Source organism: Ptychodera flava, unplaced genomic scaffold (genome assembly GCF_041260155.1).
Source record: "Ptychodera flava strain L36383 unplaced genomic scaffold, AS_Pfla_20210202 Scaffold_118__1_contigs__length_203095_pilon, whole genome shotgun sequence".
NCBI lineage: Eukaryota > Metazoa > Hemichordata > Enteropneusta > Ptychoderidae > Ptychodera > Ptychodera flava.
The window spans coordinates 21,359-41,033 of record NW_027248300.1 but is presented as its reverse complement, the minus strand read 5'-3'; the positions used below and the strand labels follow the sequence as shown (position 1 = coordinate 41,033).

The following is a 19,675-nucleotide window of genomic DNA, read 5'->3' as shown; positions in this document are numbered from 1 at the left end:
GAAGTAGGGATAGATGCAGGTGAAACTCCTCATGGCTGCAGAAGTGCTTGCGCTATTTCCCTGGCCATGGAGGGTAATGGCCTTCATGCGTTAATGAGCCATGTGGGTTGGCGAGCAGAAGAGACAGCCAACTATTATATGCAACTAGCAAAAGTAACCCAAGTTGGAGCTATAGCAGATAGCTTAATGAGTATAGTGGATAATTTAGACCATAAAGCAGAGGCTTATCAATATATGAACGACCTGGTGGGCTTCTCTAAAGCCTTCCCCAGTAATCATTAATTAGTATATCTGCAATGTGACGTGGGTCCATGAAACTACTTTTCTCCGATAAACAAGTACTGTTAACTATGTTTTGTTATAAGATAGGGAGGTGTGGTTTCAGACGTTCTCCATGTGTAACCTATTGTTGCAATGACATATGAAATAAATAAGTCTTCAGGCAAAATACATGTGTTTCTCTTTTGGGTGCGTACATTTATGTAGGTGAAGGGAGTAGAATTGTGAAATGGGTGTGGGGTATGGGAGGTTAAGATTTGGAATGGGTATGTGTATGATTATGATCTGATACTTTAGAATTAAGGAGGCGGGTACATATGTATGAGGCATGGTGTTCACGCCGGGTGAGCCACCCAGAACTTCGACCCAATCCTATAACAATAGGCATATCCTTGAGCGAAGTGATAAGGCTTTAAATATTAAGTTATTCAAAGCCGCATCACTGAGTGATATGGATCCGCAATATGCAAATTTGTAGGGTATAAATAGGTTGCAATGCAACCGGACTTTCTCCCTCATTTGCAACAGGCCGAGTCAAGGACATGTATGGCGGAATTGATTGGAAAAGTAATGTGGTTTCCGAGAGGAAAATTATAGCCCGCCCACCAACGAGTCACGTGCTTCGCCATGGATACGCCACCCAGAACTTCGACCCAATCCTATAACAATAGGCATATCCTTGAGCGAAGTGATAAGGCTTTAAATATTAAGTAAGTTAATAGAGCCTTCCCCTAATGTAATAAACACAGGATATGTATCAAACCTTGGTCTACAAACATCACTAGATATATCAATCCATCAGTCTCTATCATCCAGGAAAACAACATGCAGGTTGATCAGTCTGTCTAGTGTCACATCGTTTTATTGTTCATGTGCATCAATATGCCAATTCACCTGAAATAGAAACACTGCCAAAAATCTACTCAATGTCCTAAAAACTTAAAAAGTAGTCCTACAATAAGCATAGCTTTCTAAGATTTGTTTGCTTGATTTGTCACAATTTTTCAAAGTACTTCTAGAATATCTTATAAAGAGCTTGAATTTCAAATGTACATAATATTGTCCACACACTCACACAGGTTGAACCACCACATTTTTGGTAGCATTTTTAAACCCCGTTTTATAAAAAATTCTACATCCTGAAATCTCATGAGCAACCATTTGTTTGGTGGGTAAAAATGATGATTGAATTTCTCCTCCAGAACCTTATTGTATTACACCAAGCTTGACGAATATTGCATACATGGTAACTTCTTTTCTCAGGCACAAGCTGGTGGAATAATTTTCATCACTAGTTTAGTTTCCATGTATTGATACATGGCGGTGGGAAAGTCTGCGATTTCTCAACTCCAGCCAGGAAGAAACTTGATTATTATTGCACAAAACTGTCTGTAGCCGTAGTGACAGCAATTTGAACCTATAGAGCATGACTGATTCGATGGAAGGTAGAGTACAGTACACACCACCTGGTTTAATCAGGACGACACATGGGATGGAAGGATAAAGCTGTTCTGATTACACTAGACACGTTTGATCAGATTTTGCATGACTTGTCAGAAGAATCAATGGAGACCATTTTCCTGGCTTAAAAGCTGACAGATGTGCGTGAAGCAGTCTCAACAATGCATGAAGTGCTCAAAAGTATTTACACAGTAAGAAGACGAGGCAGAGTGTGCATCCATTTACCTTGCATATCGACAGACTGATATCACTTTTGTGTTGCTGTTCTGCATCTCGGTTCAAAGCTCTACGGTAAACAGTAACTTTTGGTTGCCATAAACAATTCTCCGCGACGGCATGTGTCAATCACACTATGTACATCTTTGCCACCAAAGAATGTGTTCAGGCAAGTAGTATCATTACAAAGCTAGCAAGGATGCTTTGCGTACACCTATCCATCACGTCCTGTGACATGGTCAATCCTGTTATGTCATTGGCTCTCAGACGTACACCATGTTATTTTCAACATGCTTTAGTTACAAACACATTTTTTCTCCTGAGAATGATTACATTTGAACTGATTTAAAATGGTCTCTCTGTGTGCTCTCAGCAAAATAAAATGAAAAAATAACAGTAATAATTTGCCAATTTAAGTGTGCTACTGCACTGTGGTGGTTCACTGCTGGAGGCCTAAAAGTATGAGTGTGGACCTGTCTGTACATACAAGGCAAAACAGTGCCATGATCAGTTCTTGTTTTTGAAGAAAGAAAATCACTTAAAAGTTCAAAATAAATATTGGAGTGGAAAATATTTTTTTTACATTTTCGGAAACTCTTATTTTAATGCCAACAGTTCATTTTGACCTGTATTTTACGGGTGGATTGTGCGAAATTGAGAGAAGAAGAATGGTTTCAAGTCACAAACCTAGGAATCTGATGTCTTGCAATTATTTCTTAGTTTGAGTGGGTCCCAAAGGTGGATTTTTATACAGAAGCAATGTGCCCACCCCTATGATGTACTATGCTCACTTAATTTAGAACTACACGTCCATGCTCCCTCGTTCAGATTACGAGAGCCAGTGCCATCCTTTGAACTTAAAACTAGAGAATCATAAAAATGCAAAACTTCTCTGAAAGTATGATTAGTTTTTTCATCGATTTTGCAAGTTTGTTATTGATTTTGTTCATAATTGCATGGTCAAGTATGGACTGTTGGTGTTAAAATGACATGGTTAAAAGATGTTACAAAAAGACAATGCTTCTGTCACAACACAGGGCAAAAAAAGGACATCATTTTCTGAAAATTATTTTCAAAGGATAAAGAGGCATTACATAAGACGTTACATGCTGTACATACAAAAATGAAAAAGGTTAGTGAAATGATAAAAGTGATCATATTTGATAACTGCAAACAATACAGCATACCGATAGCGGTTGACCTACCTAACAAGCCTCATGACATGAAGAGGTGTGGAAATTGTCTTAAATTGTGAACAAAAGTTTCATTGTGTCTTCCTCAACTTGTATTCATATATTTCCCATCTCTTGCTAAGTCACGGTAAAAGCCTCTACCTAATATTTTCAGACTTTGATTACATAGGAAATGACCGTCATTTTTGCTCACTAACTTTATTACATATCACATTTGCACAAATACTGACAGAAATTACTCTCATCAAATGATAGTCACATTGCAATTGGTTCAATTTGAAACACTGTCATTGATCAGGCGAGGTATCAAAAACCTAGTTGTCGCTGAAAAGTGTCACGCAAATTAAATTTTAAGAAATTAGAAAAAGCCATTAAGCATTCAGTCAGTCTGAAAATTTGATCATCACATTTCACTGAAAAAATGCAAACGCTATGTGACTTCTCTTGGTTCTAGTTCTCCACTGCTGTTTTTCAAGCAATGATGAGAATCAGAATTATGTTTGAAATCACGAAAAGTTGCCGTATCGTCTAAAATATGGCAACTGTACGTCAGCTTTCCAAAGTAAGCTTTGTCTGTGCTCCTTCTACTGGTTGGGCAAATGATAAAGCCCATACTGTCAGCCATCTATCCCTGCCTTGCACTGTATTCTGCGATACTTTTGGACTGACAACATTTTGTTGCTTTCTGTCATTAGACAGAATAAGAATTTAGACTTTGAGAATTTCGACAAGTGTACTGTACCAACTGCAGCTTGGCATCAGAACACAACATAACATAAAGACTTGTTGAATAAATACTCACTTTTAAAGTAAAAAAACATTTACAAATCTTGTGTCCAAGACAATCTTGCACAAAGCATCATAGTAAATTATCAAATGGTCAATAACATATTATTCTTACAAAATTGAAAGGTAATTACAAAAGGCACTCAATTATTTTTGAGACATAGCAAAATTAGATGTGTATTGATACAAAACACTAAATAAATACTACACCTAAATAAAATTTCCAAAATACTTCATAACACACGTTCAGAGCGCACAATGCCACCATCAAATGTCTAGCATCCCTTCCCCTTGTATTTCAGCCTTTGCACCTTGTTCAATGGGATATCTCAGTATGATGTAACAGGTCACTACAAGCTTACAGTTCAACAGATTAATTTCTAGCAAATCACAGCATGTACGAAAACTGCAGGTTGCTCACATTTATAACGTTACTCCTACTAGCTTTCTGCATGGATCTCTGCCCCTTCCAATCCGATCACTTCATTGACCCTCTACATGAATCCCTGCTCCTCCCAATCCTATCACTTCACTAACCCTCTACATGAATCCCTGCCCCTCCCCATGAATCCCTGCCTCCATCCCAATCCTATCACTTCACTAACCCTCTACATGAATCCCTGCCCCTCTCAATCTATCACTTCACTAACCCTCTACATGAATCCCTGCCCCTCCCCATGAATCCCTGCCCCTCCCAATCCTATCACTTCACTAACCCTCTACATGAATCCCTGCCCCTCCCCATGAATCCCTGCCCCTCTCAATCCTATTACTCCTACAAGAAGCCCTCTCCATGAATCCCTGCCCCTCCCTACGGAAAACCCAGTAGCACAAAGAAGACATATTTCAAAAGGTAATAGAGTAACTTTTTTCATGCGGTGTCACTGTATTAGACATGACCTGCATAGGTGTGTGACTAACTCCAACACGCTGTGTTGGAATAACTCACACTTTTTAACAATGTCACACTTTCTCTTATAACAAGAGGGATACTGTCCCACGACGACTTCATTGGCGGGTTTTGACTGACTCATACGTTTATCCAAATCACACAGACTCAATATCAGAATATCTCAGATTACAACCGAGTAATGACCAATATACTCTCTCTCAGAATGTTAACCTAAGACACTAAACTCAGTCTACCTGTACAAACAATCTGCATAATAATACTGTTGCGGTGAAAGTTTTTAAGTACCACCGTATGTACTGATCTGATGTAACACAACTTCTGTGACTTTTGCTTTGTCTCCCTGCTTCTGCTTTCTTTATCTTTCATCAAGCATTTTCCGGTGCTGGAAGGCTGTATGTATCCGTTGAGAAGGACACCTGATCAATTGAAAATTGCATCAGTAAATGTTACAAATGAGTTCTGTTGATACCTTGAAAACATATTACCATGAAATATTTAATACTGAATTCAATCTCACTTGAGGGCGCTCTGTCTCTTGCATTTTAATGTGAACTAGTGATAGGAAGGGACTCCCTCAAGTGACAGATCTTCCAGGTCTACTGTATACCTTGACCTACTCTGTTTGCATTGATTGACCCGACCCGACCTGACCTGACTTCAATCAAATGCTGCGATATGTGCACATCGTGACCTACTTTGTAAGCATAGATTTGACAGCATAGACAAGGCCCCTTGCCTCTCTCACCATGGAGACATCAAATCTGCAGTAAATGCATACCATTGATTTGAAATGCACGAGATCTGAACTGATGTGATGTGTTAAAGTTCCATTAGCTGTAACTTTAGAGGCATTTTTGATTATTTTTGTCCCATTTGTCCATTTGTCACAATACAGTTTCTTCTTCTACTCTAAAAATAAAGTTGAATTGCTCTGTGTTCAACTATGTATGAACACGGCCAGTGTGCATGTAATGTCTAGTGTTAACGTTGAATAATATATTCTGGATTGGACCTGAATTCATCTATCAACACCAACACTGCATGTTGTACACAACGTACTAGGTTTGCATTCAAATTGTGTTATGTATCAACCTACTTCAGGGAGAAGCATACCAAAACGTACTTCTTTTCTTGAACAAAAATTATGAAAATATTATCATAATTTCCAGCTTTTGTCCCTTTGACATAGCTTTTTTGGCATAAGTTGGTGTTGTTTCATGATGAGCTACATTAACTTAAAGTGCATTGATCTCTATGCAATACTCACCTCTGGACCATTTTCACTTCTCATGTATTTTGCTGTGGATTGATTTGGAGCGCACCGTCTCCGATACACCTAAAATTTGGTCAAAAGTAAATATTATTTTCAGTATGGACTGTAAAATCTAAATTTGGCAACTGAAATTTAAATTGAAAATTGATGACAAAGATTTAGCAAATTTTAAATATAAAATAAGGTAAATGTTATGGAAAATAAAGGCATTGCTTTGTTCGAGCTTTATTGAAGAAAACTTGTAACTTTCATTTATGTAAACACAATAATTATACAAAAGCAAAAATAATAATGATAATAATCATTATTAAAAAAAGAATTATAAATAATAATAGGTCTGATTTTCACAATGATTTCAGGGTCAAAACTAACAAAAATGAACTTTTTGTGATGTCCTGTTTCCATGGAAACTATTTTGGGGTTAAAAGTACCAATGTTCCTAAATCCCACTGAAAATAGCTGGGGTCACTTAAAAAATTTCAGCTTTGTGATGATGATAATAATAATAGTAATGACAACAACAGCAGATGGAGTTTGATTTTGCTATTATATAGGTAATGGGGAACGAACAGTAACAGAATCATAAAGGTTCTAGAAAATGTGTCATTTTCCTTACGATGCTGTAATGGGAACTTCAATTTACCATTGTTTTAACATCTTTTAATAGTGTCTTTGATCTGACAAGTAATTTCACCAACTGTAATGACATTGTATACTCTCCTAACCCTTCTGTATTTGAGTTTAACTAGAGTAGGGGCTTATACACAGATGTACAGCATTTTAAAAATTCTTGTGTAATCAGTGGAGAAGCTTATACTCGGATGGGTATGGTAGACTCACTGAAGCAGTCTAACGCTATGAGAAATTGGACTGTTTTTTCTGTTTTGTTCTCCACTTAAATCCACTCTACTTTTAATACTCTGTGATAAAAGAAGGACATACCAGATAACCGACTACAACTCCGACAATACAAACAATTAGTAGTATAACGACGACTGCAATTATAATAGAACTACTTCCACTGCTGCTGCCAGCGTCTGTTGTTGTGCCTTCCCCTTCAAGCATTGAAAACTCTGGTGACTCTGCATCTATGGGAAATTCCTGACCTTTGTAGGTTATTTTGTAGCCACCGGATTTGAACTAGAAACAAACAAACAAAAAGACAGTTGGGATGAATGTTAAGTGTAGACATCACATCAAAGTTACTTGGAGACGCTGTTGTGATACCACTTTCACAATTTGAGGAATGCTCACCATGTATAATAAAATGCAAATAATGTCAATGTTTTCTCATTTATATGTAAAAATAAATATTTGTTTGCAAATCACAATTACATTTTTGGAAATTACACATGCAAAACCAACAAAAATAACTTAATCGGCGACTGAAAATGTCACAATGAACACCAGCAAAGACAAATATTAACAGCCCAGACTGCAAGCTCTGACCACAGCCATACATGAAACACTGATAAATTTGTCCAAATTTTTTTAGCTGCAGTGTCCAATGTTGCACATGCAGCTATTCTTAGTAACAAACCTGTGACCGTGAACAGCCCTACTGACACCTAAACAAGGGACTATGTGCAGGTGGTAGGTGACCATATTACCCCAACATCAGCAGACCAATGGTCTCCTGCCTGGAGGGTACTTACGGTAGTCCCTTTTTTTGGGATAAAATGTTTTTATTCAATGCCTCTCTTCCATAGTTTTCACTCTAAATTATGTAGGATTATTTGCAAATGACAATCATACCCTTCATTTCCATGTTAGATGAAAATCCTTTAAAATATAGCTTTTATTGTAGAATGAAGCATTGTTATATTTATCAATTTTTCATGTATAATTTGTTAAAAACTGGATTTCCTATGTAAAACATGTAATGTACCATTACATTTTTAAATCCCAAAGTTGTAAAGTTGTAAAAAGTTTGAGTTACAGGCCCAATAGCTGTATCTTTACCATTTTTTTAAATTTTACTTCCAAACTAAAACAAGTCCATGGAAATGTACTCATTGAGGGGTGTTTATACAAGTATAATAAACTGTCCACTGAGACTGCACTTGCAATTTTGAGCAAGATAAATAATAAATCTTTGCCCAAACATAAAATGGCGCCCTAATGCAAATAAAACAAAAACACTGTACATCGTGCATATACCGGTATGCATTGGAATCTTCACAGAAACAACAGAGTGGTCCACTATAATGCTTAGAGCTGAATGTGTTCCACTGGACATCATATGTTTTGTTTTCTTTGTAATATTACCAGTTGTTAAAAAATGGCGGAAAATCAAAATAAAGGTTAAAATTTAAATGACTTGTCCAATTTTTCAGTAGTAAAAGACTACATCCTTTAAATTTGTAGAATTTAAAGAAAACCAGAGAAAATAGAAAGCCTTTTTCAGGTCAACAAATTTCAAGAGTTACAGCTACAGGGGCTTTAACTTTCAGTCAATTGATGATTATGTCGCCGGCAACATCATCAACAGAGTTACTATTGAATCATATGGAGCCCGTGACATTCAATATGCAAGGCATGTAATAATATGACCAGGCTGCTTACCTTACTTTCCATGTACGATGCAATATCTGATACTGAAGCATTAGAGCCATCAACTGCTTCTAAGCTGTACTGTACAATGATACTGCCTTCCCTTACCTACAAAATAACCAAAACCCCACACATGTCAGGCTACGCTTTGCATTCAGAATTCGTACAGTTCATCGGTGTGGACCAATAGCAATGTATGGAAAAAACCTTAAGTGGTTCACATAAACTGATATATCAAAGTTTATATTGGCCTTGCATTACCTTATACTCATCACAAAATACCAAATTTCTGAATAAAAAGAGAATCATATTGTCAATAGGATCATCTTATCATTGCCGAGATGACCAAAAAAGGAAAGTTCACATACCTCAAGGTTCTGAATCATTTTGCTTTCAGGTAGGTTGAATTCTGTGACTAGTTGTTGGGTGAGAAATCTATGAAATGAAATAGTAGAGATATAAGGAAAATACTGTTGGTGAAACATATTAATAAATTCAAAGACATAAACAAAAGGGCCAACATGCAATCAGAAATCAGGATTTGAGACACCAGTATTTATAAAATGACTACAAATCAGATTTAAATGGTTTGGCATTGAGTTCATTCTGTGCCACAGGATGCAAAGCCTCTACAGCATTTACTTTCTAAAAGCCCATGGAGAGCCATTTTCTATTTTCAAAATTTACCTACAAAAGCTACAAAATGAAATAGAGGATGATACAGACAATACGTTATTTTAAGTTATTGTAGTTGGATTGCAGATCCATACTTTCTGTTGCAAAATGTTCCACAATGTCCACAGGTTTTGACACCCAAAATTCCACCAGAAACCAAATATTTATTCTCTGGCACAGGCTGGCTTGTCAATACACTGACTAAAGTTTCTGTACAACTACATGTACACTATAATACCCCAATGAGTTGAGAGATATACAATTCAATATACAGTATAATCAATTCCCTGTGAATCTAATCTAGAATATCCAATGCTAACAAACCGATCAATAATCAAATTAGGTTTCTTCAGTGAATACGATTTTTAAATGGTTAAACGTACAATATTGATAAATTTATGATGAAATCCGGATCTAGAAACAAGAAACATAGCTGGTACGTTTATTGAGATTGCAGACAAGTCACTGTTCACTACTTACTCTTTGAAGGCTTCAAGATCATCTCTGATGAGGTTGAACTCAGCTCTGATGATAAAACTCACTTTCACATTTCTGTTGAACAAAGGTAAGTGTGTTAGCTTTGCTAATTTCCTGGGAATTGAATGTTCATATGGTTGATTTTTGGATCAATTCTTAATAGAGACAAATTACAAATGTATTGATAAAATACAAGGTTCAGAAGATCATGGGTTTTGACAGACACGACAATGTCAGAGTGCTGGCTCTAAGAGCTGTTGAAATCTGGTTGTGATATCATGGACAGGATCGTCATTTGAAGTAAAGCTTCATGAAAATCATTCAACCAAGGAATATGAACAGGTAAAATGGGTCACATAAAGGATTTATGAAGATGACAGACAACTAAGAGTGTGAACTTTGGAGAGACACTAACCTGATTGGATGAAGTCTGAAAAATGAAAAAAAAAGTTGTGTTCATTGACTTTGGTATTGTAATGTATAAGTCATTTCCAATGATGAAATTAATAAAGTGCAAGTTGATTAATTGATTAAATACAACACTGGCAAATTACTTTTGTCAAAATAGACTGTAATCTAGTATTCCATGAATGCCAATTAATGGATCATCCATGCACTATTGCAGTTGAAATACCAGTTGAGTTTAATATAGCAATTTTGAAGAAAAATCAAGCTTCATGAAGTAACTCAACGACAATAAGGAAATAAAAATTATAAAATAAAATAGAGTCTTTGACTCTAAATGACCTAAAATGTGACCAAAATTAGCACTTCTGATTCTGCCATTATCATAATACACTTGCTGGAGAGAACACTTAGGTATACTGCCCTCTATAGGGCAATGGGATCCTTGAGGTACTTTTTAATCATGGAAAGAATGTGTAGGGTCTATAGGTAACTTAACTTTTAACATATATGCAAGTTTACAGATCAAATGGTTAGAACTTAACTCATAGTCACGTGTCAAGCAAACTTTCAACCATCCTCTTTCAAAATCAAACCAAAATTTGGTACTAGAGAAACAAATTACTCAATATTTACTGATATTTGAAATTCCAAATGACCGCCATCCCTGTATTAGCTCTATGGGGAAAAATAAAGTCCCTGATTTTCACAAAACTAAGCCAGTGAAAAATTTACCTGTTCCAAGAGCTTCAAAATAAGCACCACAAGTGGTTGACCAAAACAGAGTTGTAAAAATTTGAGTGTCCAAATATATGTCCCTTAGACGCATTCTATCTTGATTGCAAATAAATACATATAACAAAACACTGACCAAATTTGACTGTCCTCGTTGTCTGGTATCTGGTATTTCGACACCAGCTTGATTGACACACCAACAATAGCCAGTACTTGGATGGCACTGTGTTGATTTGAACTTGCCGTCGCCGTCACATTGAGGTCTGTATTCACCTATGCGACCCGTCTTGCACTGGTTTGCCAGCAAACATTTACTGACAGCTATTTCAGAACAAAATATTGAGGCAATATCAATGATTTGTAATCAACACAGACAAAGTTTCTTAAATTCTGTTGTACAAGTCCAAAGCACTAACAATATAGCATATGCTATCTTTTGACAAAAAATACAGGAGTTGTCCTTTTGTCCTTCTATGTCATGAAAACCAACGTCTATCTCATCAATGTTGGTGCATCAAAATTTGTCCATTGGATGTAATTTGTCAATTGCGTGGATGGGTGTATCAACACCTATTTTTGCATCAATCTTTGATCCTTTGATGTGTTGACATGAAAATTCCATACATGAGGGTTATAATTATTAGAGTCTGACAAAATACATCCAATTGACAAATTTTGAGGTAATTATGTCACTCATATGTATTTGCAGTGCAATCAAAGAACTGACTACTTAATTAACACCAGTCACCTTGGAACTTTATTTACTATTGACAAATGTGCACACACAAATACATACATGAATACATGTATGTCACATTCGGCTTCCAGACACATGCAGCTTTGGAAGCGTTCAAAACCCAAAAATACAGCATCAGCATCTGTTTGCTATTTCAATACCAGAACAAAATTCTTTGGCACACTTTGTATGTAGACTGGGTTACAACTTCAAATAGCCTTACGTTTTTCACAGTTGACTTCCTGCTTGTTTTCATCATAGAACTTGGCCTGGCAACCACCACACACATCCATACGACATGTGGCACAGTGATTCCACCTGCAGACAGCCTTGGCACACAGATCTTCTGGGCAAATCTGAGCTGGTTTGTCATCAGGGCACATTTGTCCTGGTGTGGCTAAGCATCATACATAAATGACAGGAACACATTGAATTATTAATGGATTGTGCATGGTCAAATGTTAATGTCAAAAGTAATTTTATGTAAAAATAGAAACTCCAGTTCTACAATGAAATATTTTTTCACATACAAGCTTAGAAGACTTGGAATTTCATTATTGCACAAGCTTTTTGTCTAGAGAATTAAAACTTGTTTATTTTGATCACTTTGTCAGCTTCCATTCTAAGCTTTATTTGTTACAATTCTTAAAGTCTTTTCAGATCTAGCATTTCTGACCAAATTAAAAGTTTTACATTGATTTGGACACTGTAAATACTATAACCACTATTAACGCTAACTATTGTTGTAATTGTTGTTGTTATATTATTGTTGTTGTTGTTGTTATTGTCATCATCATTAATTTGTTACCAGACCTTGGTCAAAGCACATTTGACTTTGTTGGGTGGGAAGAGTGATTGATACTGAAGTAGCCACAAAAATGTTTGTTTTCTTTGTTCACCGCTTACACTGCAAACATCGGTCAAAATAGTCATCACCTTCAGCAATACTGCCATCTTGTTATTGTTGTTTCAAAATAGTGAGCTATCTACAGAGGGAAGTGCAGGACTTTTTCTCAAGGTCATTGGTAGTGTGAGACACACCCAATGCCGTTTTTTACCAACCTTCGCTGCAATTCACTGTACTTCCAAGATCTTCACAGGTCTTCCAGGTTTCTTCGCAGTTGTTGCACGGATCGATGACACAGAAAGCATCTGGATTGCCGGGACAGTAATCCCGTGAACAACCTACGCCCAGACAAAGCTGTAGTTCATTGCCATTGGGACAAGTGACTGAAAGAGAGAAAACATTGAGACATATAAACCAAAATAAAAAGTTACTTTCTGTTTTCCTGCATTGGAAATTTGCATGAATAACTGAGCACAATACTCACCACATATAAATGGATTGGGCAGTTGCAAATAACAGAATAATCCTGCAGTCTAGTGCAATTTGTTTCACACTTTTGCCATCATGGTTTTGCCTAAACATATTTTTATCTATGGTGCAGACCAGTTTACAGGGAATTGGAGTGAATAGGCTAAAAGCAGTTTTGCCAAGTTTACACACATTTTCCTATTTCTTGTGAAACATTGCTAAAGTTTACACCTTATTATGAAGTCATCTTCAGCACAGTGCACACACAATTATTCAGATCTGGAATTGCTGAGTGTTTTTCATTTGTACAAACACCCGATCACTGTAAAGCCGCTGGTTGGCATTTGAGCAAACCTATTCTCAGTGGTACAAATAATGTTGACAGCGATATCAATCCTATTAAACAAACTGTCACGGGTATGATATACTTACACTGTTGGCCCTGCCCAGTTCCTTCTACTTGCCCATTCTGATTACATCTGAGTGTCTTCGATGCGGGCTTGGCTGTTACAGAGCCTGGAAAAGCCTTCCCTGTGTTATCCACACACCAGCATACACCGGTGTTGCCATGACACTGTTTCCATTCAAAGGCACCATTATCAGCACACTGAGCAATGTAGGGGCCAAAGAGAGGTGCCACAACTGTTGAGGGGAGAGAAATCCATAGAACTGTATCATGTGATCACCATGTGACACTTGACAAGAATACATGTAAATGAGCCTTTACAGACATATATAACTTTAACATATCCATGCATGAGTTGGCTGACTGCAGTTTGTGATGGCTGTTGTTTTAACGTAGTATGCATCAAGACTGATGACAATGCACAAATATGGATATATTAACTTACATACAGTAATACTAACAACAAGCCTTCCCTCTCCTGTTAGGAGAAAAAGCATCTTGCTGTTTTTAGGGTCTGTACACTCACATCTGATGAAAATTAATGGACTTGTGAGGCTGTTTTTATCAGTTTTCCAGTTCTATTGTGGCCTGAAGAGTGTTAGCACAACATATGTGTTGTTGCTTTTCAATGCACTATCCACACGGTATTTTACAGTTCTGACACTAGATTGAGGGCTATTGGAGGGTAAAGCCAACCAAGCCTTCTTACAGTGTTTCACTTTTTTGATACTCTTTGATAATATATGTTTTAATTTTCTACTCTCGCATGGTATATAAAACTGTAAAAATAAACAATCATTATTTATTTCAGCCATTTATTTATCCCCATATATATTTGTTAGCGTGGACTTTCTTGTAAAATGATGTTAGTGTATGGGGATTCTATTTCAACAACTTCTCAAAGGCATACATAGTTTTGAGCTCAGTATATCAATAATCACAGCTACTGCAAGTGGATGGTCAATGGCCAGATTGCAAAACAAATCAGAAGAGAAAGACAATTTTGCAGCATTTTGTGGCTGTAATTCCCTCGGGAAAAGATTTCCACTGAAAGTCACTTTTGCCGCACGGGTAAACCCTGCCGGCAGTGATAAGGAGCTGGGGATGACCCTTGAACCCAAATCACCAAAAGTTCAATTACTATATATGGTTTATGTAACTCTACCTGCAGCACTGCCAAGTCCACTCTCATCTCTTCGTTTCCTTCTTGAATCATCATCATCACCGCCTATGAATAAATCTCTAATGAAGTCTCCAATGGTGGAAAAGTGATCAAAGATATCTTCAATGGTAAATCCGGTGGCTTCAGCAAGATCTCCACCGACAGACTCAATGGCATCAGTCAGGTCATCCAGACTAGGCAGGTCAGCGTGTCCCTGACCAAATAGGACTTGGAATATATCATTCACATCTGGCAATCCTTCAAGCTTGTCAAATCCAGGGATATTTCCGGCTGACATGCTACTGGGTATGCCACAGACGCCTCCCAGCTGATTCACCACACTTTGCACCATGGCCGGTAAGTGGTGGGTGATGTTTTTGAGCAGGTCTGGTGACAGAACTCCCCTGTTGTTTGAGTTCAAGGCTGTCTGTCGTCTCTTCTGACAGGTTTGTAAACCTAATAGTAGAAGTACACAAACAGTAAATGCAAAATTACTAAGCTTGATTTTTGGTGAGATCATTGAATCCCATCAAAGTGCGCAATGTAATTGTGGGATGACTCTAAAAGTACAAACAGCATTGTGATTCATTTTTTTTATTGTGACACTTTTACATATTTCATATTTTATCATTTATTTTGCTTGTGTATACATGTTTATATGGACTTTCTTGACAAACGGTGCCAGTGTCTTACCGTCATTGCAGTCAACGATGTTGTTCATATGGTCATAGAAGTTTACTGTACACACTCCACAAGGATTGACACGACAAACAGCTGCTGAGTGAGCTAGACATACCGCTTGGTAACATAGATTCTGGGCACATCTTTGCATATGCTCTCCTTCCTCACACACTGAAATGCAAATTTAGGTCTTATCAATTCATGTCTTTCAAAGCCGGGACTTGTCACTTTTTGATGATTTTGTTTTAGGATCATTTGTTTTGTATGTTAATGGCAAGTTCTTGTTCCACTCCCCAAAGTATATAAGACACCTACATGTACTATTTGGTTTGTAAACTCAGGGTTTGTACCTGTTGAGGTAATGTTATTGTCTACATTTGAATTCTAGTAGTCTGGACCAGAATTCACTCAATAACCATGCAGTTTGCACATGTACAGGCTGAGTTGACAAGCGCTGTGTATCTCAACATGCTTTGAAGCGTAGAACAAGAAACTTGTAGTTGATATCAAAAATAGAAATGGCGAAGGAATCATCAACAGTTTGTTACTGAGACTGGCCCTTCAAAACTCAGCCCCAATCTCAATCTCACCAGCATCAAAATAACTTTCCACAGGCTGTATGGGCAGAATAATAGTGTCAAGGTTACATGTAGCAAACCCACTGCTGGTAAGCAAACATACAGCATTACACTGACGAGAAAATTTGAAAATTTCTTTTGAAGTCAGTCTGCGTAGAAAGCATACAAGCACCGATACAGGTAACTCTGGGTTGAGTAGACAAAGGGGAATGATAGATACATCCCATCAAACTGATCCAACAAACTCATTTTCGAGGAATGGTACAAGCAAAGTTCATTTTTGAGCATCCGTAATGTCTACGGGGGGTGTGGGTTCGAGTCCCGCATGGGCCACTTTTCATTCACCACTGTATTTCATATAAAAAAATCGTATGGTGAGTCATTTCAAATTTACCCTTCTCTGGCTTTGCGTCATTCATAAGATTGATCCTCATTACCAATAACTGATTCCTAAGTTGGTGACTTGTGTGCGAGGCCCTGTAGAATCCCGCGGGATCCTTAGGTTGAAAGGTTAGGTGATGAGTTCAGCCGCCTTACTCACCATCAACGCACAACGAATGAAAAGCCCCATCTAAGAGTCAGGACCGCCCACATTGGACCGACTGATCCATTAGCTCAGTTGGTAGAGCATCCGTAATGTCTACGGGGGGTGTGGGTTCGAGTCCCGCATGGGTCACTTTTCATTCACCACTGTATTTCATATAAAAAAATCGATTATGGTGAGTCATTTCAAATTTACCCTTCTCTGGCTTTGCGTCATTCATAAGATTGATCCTCATTACCAATAACTGATTCCTAAGTTGGTGACTTGTGTGCGAGGCCCTGTAGAATCCCGCGGGATCCTTAGGTTGAAAGGTTAGGTGATGAGTTCAGCCGCCTTACTCACCATCAACGCACAACGAATGAAAAGCCCCATCTAAGAGTCAGGACCGCCCACATTGGACCGACTGATCCATTAGCTCAGTTGGTAGAGCATCCGTAATGTCTACGGGGGGTGTGGGTTCGAGTCCCGCATGGGTCACTTTTCATTCACCACTGTATTTCATATAAAAAAATCGTATGGTGAGTCATTTCAAATTTACCCTTCTCTGGCTTTGCGTCATTCATAAGATTGATCCTCATTACCAATAACTGATTCCTAAGTTGGTGACTTGTGTGCGAGGCCCTGTAGAATCCCGCGGGATCCTTAGTTGAAAGGTTAGGTGATGAGTTCAGCCGCCTTACTCACCATCAACGCACAACGAATGAAAAGCCCCATCTAAGAGTCAGGACCGCCCACATTGGACCGACTGATCCATTAGCTCAGTTGGTAGAGCATCCGTAATGTCTACGGGGGGTGTGGGTTCGAGTCCCGCATGGGTCACTTTTCATTCACCACTGTACGTATTTCATATAAAAAATCGTATGGTGAGTCATTTCAAATTTACCCTTCTCTGGCTTTGCGTCATTCATAAGATTGATCCTCATTACCAATAACTGATTCCTAAGTTGGTGACTTGTGTGCGAGGCCCTGTAGAATCCCGCGGGATCCTTAGGTTGAAAGGTTAGGTGATGAGTTCAGCCGCCTTACTCACCATCAACGCACAACGAATGAAAAGCCCCATCTAAGAGTCAGGACCGCCCACATTGGACCGACTGATCCATTAGCTCAGTTGGTAGAGCATCCGTAATGTCTACGGGGGTGTGGGTTCGAGTCCCGCATGGGTCACTTTTCATTCACCACTGTACGTATTTCATATAAAAAAATCGTATATGGTGAGTCATTTCAAATTTACCCTTCTCTGGCTTTGCGTCATTCATAAGATTGATCCTCATTACCAATAACTGATTCCTAAGTTGGTGACTTGTGTGCGAGGCCCTGTAGAATCCCGCGGGATCCTTAGGTTGAAAGGTTAGGTGATGAGTTCAGCCGCCTTACTCACCATCAACGCACAACGAATGAAAAGCCCCATCTAAGAGTCAGGACCGCCCACATTGGACCGACTGATCCATTAGCTCAGTTGGTAGAGCATCCGTAATGTCTACGGGGGGTGTGGGTTCGAGTCCCGCATGGGTCACTTTTCATTCACCACTGTATTTCATATAAAAAAATCGTATGGTGAGTCATTTCAAATTTACCCTTCTCTGGCTTTGCGTCATTCATAAGATTGATCCTCATTACCAATAACTGATTCCTAAGTTGGTGACTTGTGTGCGAGGCCCTGTAGAATCTCGCGGGATCCTTAGGTTGAAAGGTTAGGTGATGAGTTCAGCCGCCTTACTCACCATCAACGCACAACGAATGAAAAGCCCCATCTAAGAGTCAGGACCGCCCACATTGGACCGACTGATCCATTAGCTCAGTTGGTAGAGCATCCGTAATGTCTACGGGGGGTGTGGGTTCGAGTCCCGCATGGGTCACTTTTCATTCACCACTGTATTTCATATAAAAAAATCGTATGGTGAGTCATTTCAAATTTACCCTTCTCTGGCTTTGCGTCATTCATAAGATTGATCCTCATTACCAATAATGATTCCTAAGTTGGTGACTTGTGTGCGAGGCCCTGTAGAATCCCGCGGGATCCTTAGGTTGAAAGGTTAGGTGATGAGTTCAGCCGCCTTACTCACCATCAACGCACAACGAATGAAAAGCCCCATCTAAGAGTCAGGACCGCCCACATTGGACGACTGATCCATTAGCTCAGTTGGTAGAGCATCCGTAATGTCTACGGGGGGTGTGGGTTCGAGTCCCGCATGGGTCACTTTTCATTCACCACTGTATTTCATATAAAAAATCGTATAGTGAGTCATTTCAAATTTACCCTTCTCTGGCTTTGCGTCATTCATAAGATTGATCCTCATTACCAATAACTGATTCCTAAGTTGGTGACTTGTGTGCGAGGCCCTGTAGAATCCCGCGGGATCCTTAGGTTGAAAGGTTAGGTGATGAGTTCAGCCGCCTTACTCACCATCAACGCACAACGAATGAAAAGCCCCATCTAAGAGTCAGGACCGCCCACATTGGACCGACTGATCCATTAGCTCAGTTGGTAGAGCATCCGTAATGTCTACGGGGGGTGTGGGTTCGAGTCCCGCATGGGTCACTTTTCATTCACCACTGTACGTATTTCATATAAAAAATCGTTATGGTGAGTCATTTCAAATTTACCCTTCTCTGGCTTTGCGTCATTCATAAGATTGATCCTCATTACCAATAACTGATTCCTAAGTTGGTGACTTGTGTGCGAGGCCCTGTAGAATCCCGCGGGATCCTTAGGTTGAAAGGTTAGGTGATGAGTTCAGCCGCCTTACTCACCATCAACGCACAACGAATGAAAAGCCCCATCTAAGAGTCAGGACCGCCCACATTGGACCGACTGATCCATTAGCTCAGTTGGTAGAGCATCCGTAATGTCTACGGGGGGTGTGGGTTCGAGTCCCGCATGGGTCACTTTTCATTCACCACTGTACGTATTTCATATAAAAAAATCGTATGGTGAGTCATTTCAAATTTACCCTTCTCTGGCTTTGCGTCATTCATAAGATTGATCCTCATTACCAATAACTGATTCCTAAGTTGGTGACTTGTGTGCGAGGCCCTGTAGAATCTCGCGGGATCCTTAGGTTGAAAGGTTAGGTGATGAGTTCAGCCGCCTTACTCACCATCAACGCACAACGAATGAAAAGCCCCATCTAAGAGTCAGGACCGCCCACATTGGACCGACTGATCCATTAGCTCAGTTGGTAGAGCATCCGTAATGTCTACGGGGGGTGTGGGTTCGAGTCCCGCATGGGTCACTTTTCATTCACCACTGTATTTCATATAAAAAAATCGTATGGTGAGTCATTTCA

At 38.8% G+C, this 19,675-nt stretch overlaps 1 protein-coding gene across 1 annotated transcript in view; it reads right to left on the bottom strand.

The window, feature by feature from the left end:
• Positions 1 to 4,659: 4,659 nt before the first annotated feature.
• Positions 4,660 to 19,675, bottom strand: part of LOC139126679 (uncharacterized) — a 29,988-nt gene continuing 14,972 nt past the window's right edge. The window contains exons 11-23 of the mRNA XM_070692735.1: positions 15,279 to 15,437; positions 14,589 to 15,041; positions 13,450 to 13,659; positions 12,765 to 12,932; positions 11,926 to 12,099; positions 11,092 to 11,287; positions 10,242 to 10,256; positions 9,830 to 9,940; positions 9,043 to 9,109; positions 8,687 to 8,782; positions 7,064 to 7,261; positions 6,116 to 6,184; positions 4,660 to 5,264 (exon numbers count right to left, since the gene is read on the bottom strand). Of these exons, the coding sequence (XP_070548836.1) occupies positions 5,214 to 5,264; positions 6,116 to 6,184; positions 7,064 to 7,261; positions 8,687 to 8,782; positions 9,043 to 9,109; positions 9,830 to 9,940; positions 10,242 to 10,256; positions 11,092 to 11,287; positions 11,926 to 12,099; positions 12,765 to 12,932; positions 13,450 to 13,659; positions 14,589 to 15,041; positions 15,279 to 15,437 (1,967 nt within the window). The 3' untranslated portion in view covers positions 4,660 to 5,213. The remainder of the gene's footprint in view (positions 5,265 to 6,115; positions 6,185 to 7,063; positions 7,262 to 8,686; positions 8,783 to 9,042; positions 9,110 to 9,829; positions 9,941 to 10,241; positions 10,257 to 11,091; positions 11,288 to 11,925; positions 12,100 to 12,764; positions 12,933 to 13,449; positions 13,660 to 14,588; positions 15,042 to 15,278; positions 15,438 to 19,675) is intronic.